Raw genomic sequence first — 14,378 nt, forward strand, 5'->3', positions numbered from 1 at the left:
CCTACATTCTCACTTGGGTCATGGTGTTTTTTCTCCTTTGTTTATGGGGTATAGGTACTGCTGGATGGCCAAAATTTACTGCCCATCCCTCTTGCTGCTGGAACCAAGTGGCTTGGTCAGGCACTGTTGTGGGTCTAGACTCTCAGGCCAGACCAGATAAGGTTAGCACCTTGCCTTTCCTAAAGGACATTTTTGAACCAGACTTGCTCTCAACAATCGACGTTAAGCGAGCTTTTAATTCCCGATTTTCATGGCTTAGATGTCATCATCTGGGTCGGTGGATTGGCCATGCAAAATTGCCCATTGTGTCTAGGGATGTGCAGGATAGGTGGATTAGCCTTAAGAAATGCAGGTTTGCAGGGATAGGGTTAGGGATGGGTGAGTTTGGGAGGGATGCTCTTTGGAAGGGTAGTGTGGACCCGATGGACCGAATGGCTTGCGTCCACACTGTAGGGATTCCATGGTCTACAATGGAGTGTGGGGGGGTGGTGGGGGGGGGGTGGAGTTTGAACACATCTTTCAAACATCAGCCTGAGTCTATTAGGCACTATTAGGAGGAGAAAGTGAGGACTGCAGATGTTGGAGATCAGAGCTGAAAATGTGTTGCTGGAAAAGCGCAGCAGGTCAGGCAGCATCCAAGGAGCTGAGCCTGAAGAAGGGCTCATGCCCGAAACGTCGATTCTGCTGCTCCTTGGGTGCTGCCTGACCTGCTGCGCTTTTCCAGCAACACATTTTCAGCTCTGTGCACTATTAGTCCTGTGACAATAGCACTACACCAGTGCCTCCCCATGTGACTGAAGGAAAATTATTGAAAAACTAATACTTTGTTCTTAAATTTCTTCTTTCAAAATGCACGATGGATTTCATTTTTCCAGTTGTGTATTCAATATCCAGACATTACTAGGTTTTAAAATTTAGTGTGTTCTAACCTGTTCTTTGATTTATTTTATGTTACCTGTTATTTATTTATGCCTTTTAGTTATCAACCATTAGCTCATTTTAATTACTTTTCCTCCATAGAAAGTTTCAGAATTTCTCTTGGCCTTCTCTGTTCTCGTAAAAGACTTTAGTGTCTTTGGTTTCTCTTGTAGCTAAAACCCCTTATCTCTGGTATTTGCAAAAGTTGAACATTGCTTCTTTGTTTTTGTACTCTTCACCCTGATTACATAGCTCAGGATCCTATTCACAGATTTGTCACTTTGTTTTCCCTACTTAAAAAGATTGAAATATTGCTAAGTCTCTCTGATATTGCTTTTATCAATTTGTTTTCATATTGTTTAGATTTCTTATCAGTGTATTGACTGATGGTGAAATGCAGTGTGCTTCGGGTCGAGTGATTGTTCAGTCTAAGAAGCAGCGATCAAGATTTTGGGAGATTATTTTAGCTTTTTTTATTTGGTGGATTATCTGTTTGATAATTTACATTCAAGTTGGTTTACTTTGTAGCAGAGTCACTTTTGTCATTGCATACTTAAGATAGAAAAATGCCACTTATATACATGCATTTCTTCATTATATCAAATAGATTTAATGATGTTAATTCATTTCAAATTGCCCTTCACACTGACAGGACTATAATTAAGTATTTCACTGTGGTTTGGTATCGTGCAATTTGCTTTTACATACAATGTAGTTTGAATGATAAATTCTAACAGTGTCACTGGCTGTTACCTCATGTTTAAAGTGGGTATATGCAATATCAAAGTTTCATGCATCTGCTTTAAGTAGGTGAGCACATTGGCAGCAGGACTGAAAAAAAAAAGTTGTCACATTCTTTTGGTGTGTTAATCTGCTCTTTTTCATTCCTAGTTGGAAGAGAACAGAAGTGTCCAGAAGCAAATAAAACTACTTCAGAAGAAACAGGCACAGATAGTGAAGGAGAAAGTTCACCTGCAGAGTGAGCACAGCAAAGCCATTCTCGCTCGCAGTAAGCTGGAGAGTCTTTGCCGTGAACTTCAGCGTCATAATAAAACATTAAAGGTGAGTGTGTTCTGCTTTTGACACAGTGAAGGTTAAAAGTGCTATACAATCTAGTTATTTAGCTTCAGTTTATTTACAGCATTTTATTATGGGAGTAGCTTTATTATATTTTATAAGTTGTGCCTAAGCTACAGGGATGGACATTATGAATATCTGTCATGTCTTGACAAACCAAATTCAATTCTTTGGTGTGGTCATGAGCATGATAGTCTATTATCTCAGGATGTCGCCTACATGCACGTGTAAATGACATTTGAAAAAGTTCTGCACAGGGATAAACAAAAGTTTCAGTTGCCGCCAAGTCAAGAAGTGTACAGAGTATCCTTATATTTGTTAATGGAATGTGGACATCATTGCCTTGACCAGCACTTATTACCCATTCCCAATTGGAGGAGATGGTGATAAAGCCTTATTAAAGAACTGCAGCCTTTGGTGTGTAGGAGCATTCACAGTACTGTTAGGAAGGGAGTTCCCAGCATTTTGACCCATCAACCACGTAGGAACGGTAATATTGTTCCAAGTCTTTGTGATTCAGAGAGAAACTTGCAGTTGGTGGCATCACTTGTGAGAGACTCAGACACGTGATCAAAGGGTGGTGGTTAGATTCTCTGTATTGGAGATAGTCATTGCTTGGCACTGATGTGGCGCAAATGTTATTTGCAGTGATCAACCCAAGTCTAGATATTGTCCAAGTCTTGCTACATATGGAAACAGACTGTTCAGTAGCTGAGGAGCTGTGAATGATGCTGAACATTGTACAGTTATCAATGAACAGATGGGAGCTGGATACTACAGAGGTATTGCTTATGTGAGTGATCACAATTATGGCAAATAGAGTAAGGCACATGGCAATAGTTAACTATAGGCCATAGACCAGCTTTTCAAATAGTTCATAACTGTGCTGCATCTTAACTCTGTTTAACTGCCTTGTATATAATCTCTGAATATAATGGTAAAACTCCAGATTAAGAAATTTCTTGTAGGGGGAATAATCATACTGGCAAGATGAGCAATTGCTAATTTAGAGTGCAAACTGACCAGGTTTGTTAAAAGCAAAGACATTCTACGAGTTGAAGCATGGCATGATACACAAGGTCTTTGTGTGTCAATCTGTCTTTCCGTGGGTCCCAGAACATGTGCTAGCTTCTCCTTGAGGTTCTTTGAACCTGTCCTCTTGATTCAGGGCGTTCTTCACCATTTTAGCTCAGCTGACCTACCTTTATCTTATGACTAAATTTCTTTAGCAGCTTTAACATTTCAACTTTAGTTTCCGGGTCTATGAAAACTGTGAGTGCAATGTAACTGTATTTGCCAGTGCTTTCTGACAAAGATGGGTCACTTTTACTTTTATTGCCTGGCTTACCATCCTATGATATTCAATGAGATGATATTGTTGATATTCAATGAGGTGATATTTATTTTAATGACATTAAGTTTAATGGATCTAATGTTAATTACTGCCAAACAACCTTCCGGGCACTCAATGTTGATCGAGTCTCACTGTATTAAGTTTTAGGTATTGTAGATTTTAGCAGCGCAGGTTTTAAAGTATTATTATTTTTTCTTTAACTCTTGATTTCTTGAGCCAATCTTCCATTCCCTTGTTTTATTTTCCTCTTTGGAGCTGTCATAACTTTGAATGCACCTGCTGTAATTTACACTTGCATCTCAGACTTTGCACCGATGATTTCACAGACCTTCGGTCTGACTGGTTAAAGAGATACTAATGTTCACTCCTGGGTGCCAAATGTCCTAATTTCCCCCTCTGCAATGTTTACAGCTCGTGTTTTCACCAACTTGCACAAAAGTTGTAAAATCTTAAACGTGGATGGGCAAGTCTAAATAATGGCTGGTGCTGTCACAGCAAAACTTGGGTTTTGATGGTTCCTAACTCTTCCCAGTAAAACCGATAGTTGCTCTTTGGGGTCGTCAGTGCAGTGATTATACTTACAAAGCCAATTTCCCTGATCTAGTTTTTACTTCTGCAAACTGTTTTCTTTACATTTGACAGGATTTCAGTTGGCGTAATGAACTGACTACAAATGCTTTTTTAAATTACGCAGGAGGAAAACATGCAGCGAGCACGGGAGGAGGAAGAACGTCGCAAGGAAGTGACGGCACATTTTCAAATGACCCTCAATGAAATTCAGGCCCAGATGGACCAGCACAACCTGCACAACACAAAGCTGCGACAGGAAAACATCGAACTAGCTGAGCAACTGAAGAAACTAATAGAACAGTATGAACTACGAGAAGAGGTGATTTAGGGTTGTTCTGGATTATTATGTTTTGCTTGTGATGGAGGTTGCAGATTGTAAAGTATCAGAAGTTTTCCAGTGTAACACTTTAGCTTTCCACGCTTTCTAATGAACAATACTTATTGTTGTCAGAGTTAAGTTTTAGATTTGTATATTACTTTCTAATGGCAAACTTTCCTCACCAGTATTTTAGTGATAATAGCTGTATGTAAAGCTGATAACTCAGTTGATTCCAGTTATGCAGGGATTGTCTTATGAGGAGAGGTTGAGTAGATTGGGCGTGTACTCATTGGACTATAGAAGAATGAAAGGTGACCTTATTGAAACATACAAGATTCTGAGGGGATACAACGGGGGAATTGTAATAAGGTTGTTTCGCTTGTGGGAGAGGGGGTATGGCCAGAGAGCATAATTTCAGAATTAGGGATTGCCCATTTAAGACAGAGATGAGGAGGAATTTTTTGGCTTGGGGCAGTGAATCTGTGGAATTCTGTACCACAGAGGGCTGTTGAGGCTGGGTCATTGAGTATATTCAAGGCCAAGAAAGTCATTTTTAATCAGTAACAGAATCAAGGGTTGTGGGGAAAAGGCAAGACAGTGGAGTTGAGCATTTTCAGATAAGCCATTATCTCATTAAACCGCAGAGTTGACTTGAGGGCTGAATGGCCTACTGCTGCTACCTCTAATGGCCTTACAGTTGCTCATAACATTCACATAGCATATGGAGGCAGCTATTTGCAGTATTCCTGGAAGCTTCAGTTTTAGTTGTGGTTTTTGTTCTTTCATTGATAATTGTGTAATCTTAGCTGTTGGTGAATTGGCCAGATCATATAATATTGTGAGAAACACAAGTTAAACAGTTTAGTGGTTGCTATCTCACTGTGGTTAAACTTTGGCTATTATGTAACAGATAATCAAAGTTTAATTTTAAAACTATGTATGCCTATTCTAATGAAGTGGTTATTAGCAGAAGTAGTGTGGTGTGCAGTTGTCACCACTAATCAACATGTTGCATTGTGCAAAATGAAATTATTAAGATTTCTTCAATATGTGTTGTACCTGACTTCCTTTTATCCAAAGAGACCTGGATATGAAAGGAAGTTATTTGTTTTGTAAAGATATTTTTGATAGCTAGAGCAACAGCTGTAGAGTATACTGCAGCTTCTAGTGTCATGTCCACTCTGGGTAATAGACAGAAAATCCATTTTTAATTGGGTTATTTGGTTTGATCCTTAGCACTTCATAGCTTCCGCTCCTGTCAGCTTCTAATAAATAGAAATATTGTTTTCCCAATGATTAGGGAGTTTTATTTTAAAATGGACTACTGCTGGGGATTAATTTATTTATCAATGTTGATACTTTTTAACTGTCATTGTTGGCACTGTGAAGGCTGGGTAGTTTACTTTGTCTTGTTCCTGCCCTCCTTACCCCTCTATAGCATATTGACAAAGTTTTCAAGCATAAGGAACTACAACAGCAATTGGTAGATGCCAAGCTCCAGCGAACTACAGAGATTATGAAAGAGGTGGATGAGGAGCATCATAGAGAGAGGGAGTTTGTAAGTAAAGGCTGTTATTCCTTATACTTTCACTGTTTGCACTAAAGCTGCATGTTATCCATTTCTGACGTACATTGCAACTCTTGGAAATCTGCTAAGTGTAGTTGATTCTCTTAATGTCTGGACATATTTGAATTGCCTCAGCTTTAAACTGCTTTCATAGAAGCTATAAAGAATTTTCACATCTTTTGTTACAACCAGCTCCATCCTGCATGTTTCAGTTGTGCATTGATTATTGTTTTTTTATCTTTTGGGTTATTGATTAGCTTTTCAATTTATCTGTAACTTTGCGAACATTTTCTCCCCTTTCTTTAACTTTGAGTGGCTCACATCCCGGACTTGAGTCCATCCAATGTGTTAATATATTCACAATTTAACACGTTCTCATAATTTAATTAAACAAATCTAAAAATACGTTTTAAAACATAAAATACATTTGTGATTGATAATGCCCTTCCATATATAGTGTATTTGCAAATAGTCTTAAAATGAAAAAACATACTATTGGTGCATTGTGTACCAATTTACAATTAACCAAGGGATTTATCTGAGGGCTAATCTTGCATTACGTAGCGACGGGTAACATAGTGCCATAGGCACTTGCCTGCGAATCCTTTGTTTGCCTCCTTTCAGGAAAGAATGCATTGCAGAAGCTAAAAGAGATGAGCCAGAATGTTTAAATGGACAGATTAGTTTTATCTCTGATCAAAATGTGCAAAACTACTGCAAATCATTATGAACATTGCACGTCATGTTTACTTGCTTTAGAGAATAGAACATAACTGAGGTTTTCAGTTAATGGGTTAGACCGATGATCCAGAAATATTTTCCTCCTCAATTCTCCAATTAAGTTTTTTTACGTTTAATGACTTCATTTTGAACCACATTGAAACTCTGCTTTCAGTACGGTCAGCTTCACCTGCCTAAGTTTTCACTGCCAATCGTACCAACATGGTTTTGAATTACTTTTATTTTCTGGAGACCTCCGGTACACATATCTGGGTTCCAGGCTCTCAAAAGACTCAGTCGGCTGAATACTGAGAGAAAACACAATTTGGGTACTGCCCCTGCTCCCAGCCTCTATCAATGTAGCCAATAGGCTATATGGTTCCTAAAGAAGTAGGTGAGATTTGTTCTCCCTCTTATAAAGAAACATTAACAGAACTGAAAGGAATTCAAATCTAATGTTGATCTTGCTTGTTGTGCATCTTCTTTGCAGCCTTAATTTTGCATTCCTTGCACTGTTCAATCACCCCAGGATCTTTGGTGTAATCTAGCTGTTCTTCATGCAAAACAAAACTTTTCACTGTACCTAGGTACATGTGATAATAGTAAATCAAATCAAAACATTCTGCCATCCTAAATATGAAGGTGATGTGTAACATTTTAAGAAATTACCTGTTTGTTTTTATTCTATTTTGCTAGCTGCTAAAAGAAGCGACTGAATTGAGGCACAAGTGTGAACTGATGAAGCAGCAAGAGGCACAACTGAAACAACAGGTATATTCCAGCAAACTGTTGGACCTTCCACCACCTGGCACTCAGTTTTTAGATACCAGCTACTGCATTCTTACCTCAGAATATGTAGGATAGTCATTGCCATTGAAAGATCTGTCTTGCTGTCTGAAACTTTCAGAAAGAAGGAGGTTGAAATCAAAGAATAATATATCCACTATGGGAGCAAACAAACTAAGTGAAGTGATTTTTAAAAAAAACACCATGAGGAGAGACAACACAGGAAGATTTGAGACTTTAGAGTTGGAAGGAAAAAAATGGACCACACTACATGATACCTTTTGAAGTGACAGCAACTAATCAAATAACCTTGATGTTTAATTTTGAATTGCTGCAATCATATTGTTAATTAAGTTGTTATATGTCCAGTGCTTCTTGTTTTGTAGCTTTCTCTGTATATGGATAAGTTTGAAGAATTCCAGAGCACATTGGCAAAGAGCAATGAAGTTTTTACAACGTTCAGGCAGGAAATGGAAAAGGTAAAGGCAGACTGACCAATTTTTTTCCCATCTTATTTCAACTTCGTATTGGTTGAACCATCAACCTCTTAGGCAATTTTCTGATTTTGCTTTATTTTGATGCTTTATCTTTATTGCATTTTGTACTCTGGGAGTTTGGAAATCAATTATTTCTCATTTGATGAATAAATTATTATTCTAAAGTCGAACAGAACCAGCAACTTGAAATAGGTGCAAGTTGATAGCAGCATGAATTTGAATTTTCTATGTCAATCTGCAGTCTCCGTGCTATTCACTTGCAGGCTTATGAAGTGAAACCTCTTAGATTCTAACTATTAGGGAAATCAAAGAGGCTGAAATGTTGCAAGTTACTCTTTATTTTAAGCTATTGTAAAAGTTTGAAGCCTTCCATCAAGGGGGCTATAAGTGGAGGCTTGTATTCATCTACCAAACACGCTGCGCCTACAGAATTAGACAATAGGTGCAGGAGTAGGCCATTCTGCCCTTCGAGCCTGCCCACCATTCAATATGATCATGGCTGATCAACCTTAATCAGTATCCTATTCCTGTCTTATCTCCATAGCCCTTGATTCCACTATCCTTGAGAGCTCTATCCAACTCTTTCTTAAATGAATCCAGAGACTGGGCCTCCACTGCCCTCTGGGGCAGAGCATTCCATACACCCACCACTCTCTGGGTGAAGAAGTTTCTCCTCATCTCTGTTCTAAATGGTCTACCCTGTATTTTTAAGCTGTGCCCTCTAGCTCGGCACTCACCCATCAGCGGAAACATGTTTCCTGCCTCCAGAGTGTCCAATTCTTTAATAATCTTATATGTCTCAATCAGATCTCAGTCTTCTAAACTCAAGGGTATACAAGGGTGTACAAAGTGAAGCGAATGGCACCGAAACAAGTTGCACAAGCTGACATTTATTGCACAGTCCCCAGTTGCCCTGGAAAGGTAATATTGGGCCATTCAGTATCTTGCTGAGCCATGTGAGAGGGCAGCCATCCTCATTAGTGTGGGACTGGAGTCACTGAGGTCAGTGAGCACTGATGAAAGGTCACAGGCCTGAAATGTTAACTCTCCTCCTTTAGAGCATAGAACAATACAGCGCACAACAGGCCCTTTAACCCTAGATGTTGCGCCGACCTGTGAACTAATCTAAGTCCACCCCCCTACACTATCCCATCATCATCCATGTGCTTATCAAGGATTGCTTAAATGCCCCTACTGTGGATGAGTTAACTATTTTGGCAGGAAGGGCACACCCTTACCACTCTCTTGAGTAAAGAACCTGCCACGGACGTCTGTCTTAAATCTATCACCCCTCAATTTGTAGCTGTGCCCACTCATACAAGCCGACATCATCATCCTAGGAAAATGACGTTCACTGTCTACCTATCTAATCCTCTGATCATCTTGTATGTCTCTAACAAATCCCCTCTTAGCTGCCTTCTCTCCAATGAGAACAAGTCTCTCAGCCTATCCTCATAAGACCTTTCCTTCAGAGCAGGCAACATCCTGGTAAATCTCCTCTGTATCTTTTCCAATGCTTCCACATCCTTCCTAATGAGGCAACTAGAACTGTACACAATATTCCAAGTGTGGCTGCACTGGCATTTTGTATAGTTGCAGCATGACATCACTGCTCCGGAACTCAATCCCTCTACCAATACACTGTATGCCTTCTTAACAGCACTATCAAACCTGGGTGGCAACTTTCATGGATCTGTGTACATGGACTCCAAGATCCCTCTGCACATCCACATTACCAAGAATCTTTCCATTGACCCAAGTATTCTGCCTTCCTGTTATTCTTCCCAAAGTGAATCACCTCACATTTATCTGCATTGAACTCCATTTGCCATCTCTCTGCCCAATTCTGCAGTTTATCCCGGGCAGCACGATGGCTCAGTGGTAGTACTGCCGCCTCACAGCACGAGGGTCCCAGGTTCGATTCCAGCCTCAGGCAACTGTCTGTGTGGAGTTATACATTTTCCCTGTGTTTGCGTGGGTTTCCTCCAGTGCTCCGGTTTCCCCCCACAATCCAAAGATGTGCAGGTCAGGTGAATTGCCCATAGTATTAGGCCCATTAGTCAGAGGGAAATGTGTCTGGGTGGGTTACTCTTCAGAGGGTCAGTGTGGACTGGTTGGGCCAAAGGGCCTGTTTCCACACTCTATGGAATTCCCCTGCAACCTTCTTCCACACTGTCCACTACTCCACGGACTTTAGTGTCATCTGCAAACTTACTAACCCATCCACCTATGCCTGCATCCAAGTCATTTCTAAAAATGACACACAGCAGTGGTCCCAAAACAGATCCATGTAGCACACCACTAGCAACCGGATTCCAGGCTGAATATTTTCCATCAATCACCATTCGCTGTCTTTCAGAAAGCCAGTTTCTAATCCAAGCTGCTAAGTCACCCTCAATCCCATGCCTCTGCATTTTCTCCAACAGCCTACCATGTGGAACCTTATCAAAGGCTTTACTGAAGTCCATGTACACCACGTCAACTGCCCAACCCTCATCCACATGCTTGGTCACCTTCTCAAAAAACTCAACTTAATGAGACATGGCCTGCCCTTGACAAAACCATGTTGACTACCTCCAATCAAATTATTGCTTGCTAGATGATTATAAATCCTATGTCTTATAATCCTTTCCAAAACTTTTCCTACAGCAGACGTAAGGTTCACTGGTCTATAATTACCTGGGTCATCTCTACTGCCCTTCTTGAACAAGGGCACAACATTTGCAACCCTCCAGTCCTCTGGTACTAAACCTGCAGACAAGAATGACTCAAAGATGAAAGCCAAAGGCTCCAACATCTCTGTAGCTTCCCAGAGAATCCTCAGATAAATCCCATCCAGCCCAGGGGACTTTTCTACTTTCACTCCTTATAGAATCGATAACATATCTTCCTTATTAACCTCAATCCTTTCTCGTCTAATATCCCATACCTCATTCTTCTCCTCTACAATATTCTCAGTTTCCTGAGTGAAAACAAATGAGAAATATCCATTTAGCACCTTTCCAATCTCCAGAGGGTCCACACACAACTTCTCATTTCAATTTTGAGTGGCCCTATTCCTACCCTAGTCATCCTTTTATTCCTCCCATACTCTATAGAAAGCTTGAGAGTGCTCCTTTATTCTATCTGCTAAAGACTGCTCATGTCCCCTCCTTGCTCTTCTTAACTCTTTCTTTAAATCCTTCCTAGCTAATCTGTAACTCTCCAACGCCTCATCTTCACCATGGATATCCAATCCCTCTAACCTCCATCCGCCATGACCAGGGCCTCCAAGCCCTCCGTTTTTTCCTCTCCAGACGTCCCCAACAGTACCCTTCCACCGACACTCTCATTCGTTTGGCCGAACTGGTCCTCACCCTTAACAATTTCTCCTTTGAATCCTCCCACTTCCTCTAGACCAAAGGGGTAGCCATGGGCACACATATGGGCCCAGCTATGCCTGTCTCTTTGTTGGCTACGTAGAGCAGTTGATCTTCCGTAATTACACCGGCACCACTCCCCACCTCTTCCTCCGCTACATTGATGACTGCATTGGCGCCACCTCGTGCTCCCGCGAGGAGGTTGAGCAATTCATCAACTTCACCAACACATTCCACCCTGACCTTAAATTTACCTGGACCATCTCTGACACCTCCCTCCCCTTCCTGGACCTCTCCATCTCCATTAATGACGACCGACTTGACACTTACAATTTTTACAAACCCACCGACTCCCACAGCTACCTGGATTACACCTCTTCCCACTCTATCTCTTGCAAAAATGCCATCCCGTATTCCCAATTCTTCCGTCTCCGCCGGATCTGCTCCCAGGAGGACCAGTTCCACCACAGAACACACCAGATGGCCTCCTTCTTTAGAGACCGCAATTTCCCTTCCCACGTGGTTAAAGATGCCCTCCAACGCATCTCGTCTACATCCCGCACCTCCGCCCTCAGACCCCACACCTCCAACCGTAACAAGGACAGAATGCCCCTGGTGCTCACCTTCCAACCTATCAACCTTCGCATAAACCAAATCATCCACCTACATTTCCGCCACCTCCAAACTGACCCCACCACCAGGGATATATTTCCCTCCCCATCCCTTTCCGCCTTCCACAAAGACCGTTCCCTCCGTGACTACCTGGTCAGGTCCATGCCCCCCTACAACCCACCTTCCCATCCTGGCACTTTCCCCTGCCACCGCAGAAACTGTAAAACCTGTGCCCACACCTCCCCCCTCACCTCTATCCAAGGCCCTAAAGGAGCCTTCCACATCCATCAAAGTTTTACTTGCACATCCACTAATATCATTTATTGTATCCGTTGCTCCCGATGCGGTCTCCTCTACATTGGGGAGACCTCCTAGCAGAGCGCTTTAGGGAACATCTCCGAGACACCTGCACCAATCAACCACACCGCCCCATGGCCCAACATTTCAACTCCCGCTCCCACTCTGCCGAGGACATGGAGGTCCTGGGCCTCCTTCACCGCCGCTCCCTCACCACCAGACGCCTGGAGGAAGAACGCCTCATCTTCTACCTCGGAACACTTCAACCCCAGGGCATCAATGTGGATTTCAACAGTTTCCTCATTTCCCCTTCCCCCACCTCACCCTAGTTCTAAACTTGCAGCTCAGCACTGTCCCCATGACTTGTCCGGACTTGTCCGACCTGCCTAGCTCCTTTTCCACCTATCCACTCCACCTTCTCCTCCCTGACCTATCACCTTCATCCCCTCCCCCACTCACCCATTGTACTCTATGCTACTTTCTCTCCACCCCACCCTCCTCTAGCTTATCTCTCCACTCTTCAGGCTCTCTGCCTTTATTCCTGATGAAGGGCTTTTGCCCGAAACGTCAATTTCGAAGCTCCTTGGATGCTGCCTGAACTGCTGTGCTCTTCCAGCACCACTAATCCAGAATCGTCTCAACATCATTTCTTCTTCTGCTTAACAAGAGCTACAGTTTCTGTAGTAAACCACGGTTCCCTTACCTTATCACTTCCTCCTTGCCTGACAGAGACATACCTATCAAGGACACACAATATCTGTTCCTTAAACCAGCTCCACATTTCCATTGTCTGCATCCCCTGCGTTTTGATACCCCGTTCTTTGCCTCCTAAGTCTTACCTAATTGCATTATAATTGCCCTTCCCTCATCGATAACTCTTGCCCTGTGGCATGTACCTATCCCATTCCATCGCTAAACTAAACATAACCGAATTATGGTCACTCTCTCCAAAGTGCTCACCTACCACTAAATCAAACACCTGGCCAGGTTCATTACCAGGCACCAGATCCAGTGTGACCTCCCCTTAATCCACGGATGCTGCCAAACCCTGTATATTTTCAGCATTTTCTGATACTGTGAAATTTCCAGTATTCACAGTATTTGGCTTTTAGATTTCTCTCAATTGATTTGGAGACTCTTTACTGAAGTAATGAATTTATAAAGGTGCCATGCGGAATGTTGGTATGTTTTGTTTTAAAAAAGCAGATCTCTGATCTGAAGTTGATTTATTTCTGTTATGAGTTTGTCATCCACACAATGTAAATTTCTTATTGCATTGACATCTAGAATGTACTGTAATTTGGAAAATTGCTCATGTACATCCTGTCGACACATCACAGGAGAAATCCAACCCAGTGAATTATCACCCTAACTCTCTACTCTCTGGCAAAACAAGGGAAGGAGTTGTTGACAGTCCTATTGAGCAGCACTTAATGGAACGAAGCAGGGGGTGATGGTTGAAGGATGTTTCCAGTGGTGTACTGCAGGGTTTGATGCTGGGTCCCTTGCTGTTTGTCATATACGTTAATGATCTTGACATGGTATAATCAGTAAGTTTACAGATGATATGAAAATTGGTGTGGTAAATAGTAAGGAGAAAAGCCTTAGACTACCAGATGATATAGATGGATTAGTCAGATATGCTGAACAGTGGCAAATGGAATTTAATCCTGAAAGATGTTTGATGTATTTTGGAAGGGACTAATGAGGCAAGGCCCTAAGAAATGCAGAGGATCATCTTGGTGTGCATGTCCACAGATCCTTGAAGGCAACAGGACAGGCGAATAAGCTGATTAAGAAGGCATGGGGTATTTTTATTGGTCAAGGCATTGAATACAAGAGTAAGGAGATTACAATGGAGCTGTGTATAATGTTAGTTCGGCCACAACTGGAGTACTGAGAGATCCTGGCTGCCATGCTACGGGAAGGATGCAGTTGCATTAAACAGAATGCAAAAGAGGCTCATCAGGGTGTTTCCTAGACTGGGCCGTTTCAGCTGTAACGAGACATTGGATGGGTTGGGGTTATTTTCCTCCAAACAAGAAGATGGAGGGTAGCATGATGGCTCAGTGGTTAGCACTCCTGCCTTACAGCACCAGGGACCCGGGTTTGATTGCACCCTCGGGTGACTGTCTGTGTGGAGTTTGCACATTCTCCCCGTGTCTGTGTGGGTTTCCTCCTACAGTCCATTGTTGTGCAGGTTAGGTGGAGAGACCATGCTAAATTGCCCCACAGTGTCCAGGGATGTGCAAGTTAGATGGATTAGCCATGGTAAAAATGCAGGGTTATGGGGATAGGGTGA

At 42.1% G+C, this 14,378-nt stretch overlaps 1 protein-coding gene across 3 annotated transcripts in view; it reads left to right on the top strand.

Moving 5' to 3' along the window:
- Positions 1–14,378, top strand: part of LOC122554993 (gamma-taxilin-like) — an 87,915-nt gene that overhangs the window by 61,993 nt on the left and 11,544 nt on the right. For all 3 annotated transcript variants that reach the window (XM_087992979.1, XM_087992980.1, XM_043700506.2), the window contains exons 4-8: positions 1,810–1,980; positions 4,044–4,238; positions 5,677–5,796; positions 7,222–7,296; positions 7,698–7,790. In XM_087992979.1, coding sequence (XP_087849105.1) covers positions 1,810–1,980; positions 4,044–4,238; positions 5,677–5,796; positions 7,222–7,296; positions 7,698–7,790 — 654 coding nt within the window. The remainder of the gene's footprint in view (positions 1–1,809; positions 1,981–4,043; positions 4,239–5,676; positions 5,797–7,221; positions 7,297–7,697; positions 7,791–14,378) is intronic.

This window comes from Chiloscyllium plagiosum, unplaced genomic scaffold, assembly GCF_037043375.1.
Source record: "Chiloscyllium plagiosum isolate Xiang-an unplaced genomic scaffold, Cpla_swu_hap1 HiC_scaffold_12, whole genome shotgun sequence".
Lineage (NCBI taxonomy): Eukaryota > Metazoa > Chordata > Chondrichthyes > Orectolobiformes > Hemiscylliidae > Chiloscyllium > Chiloscyllium plagiosum.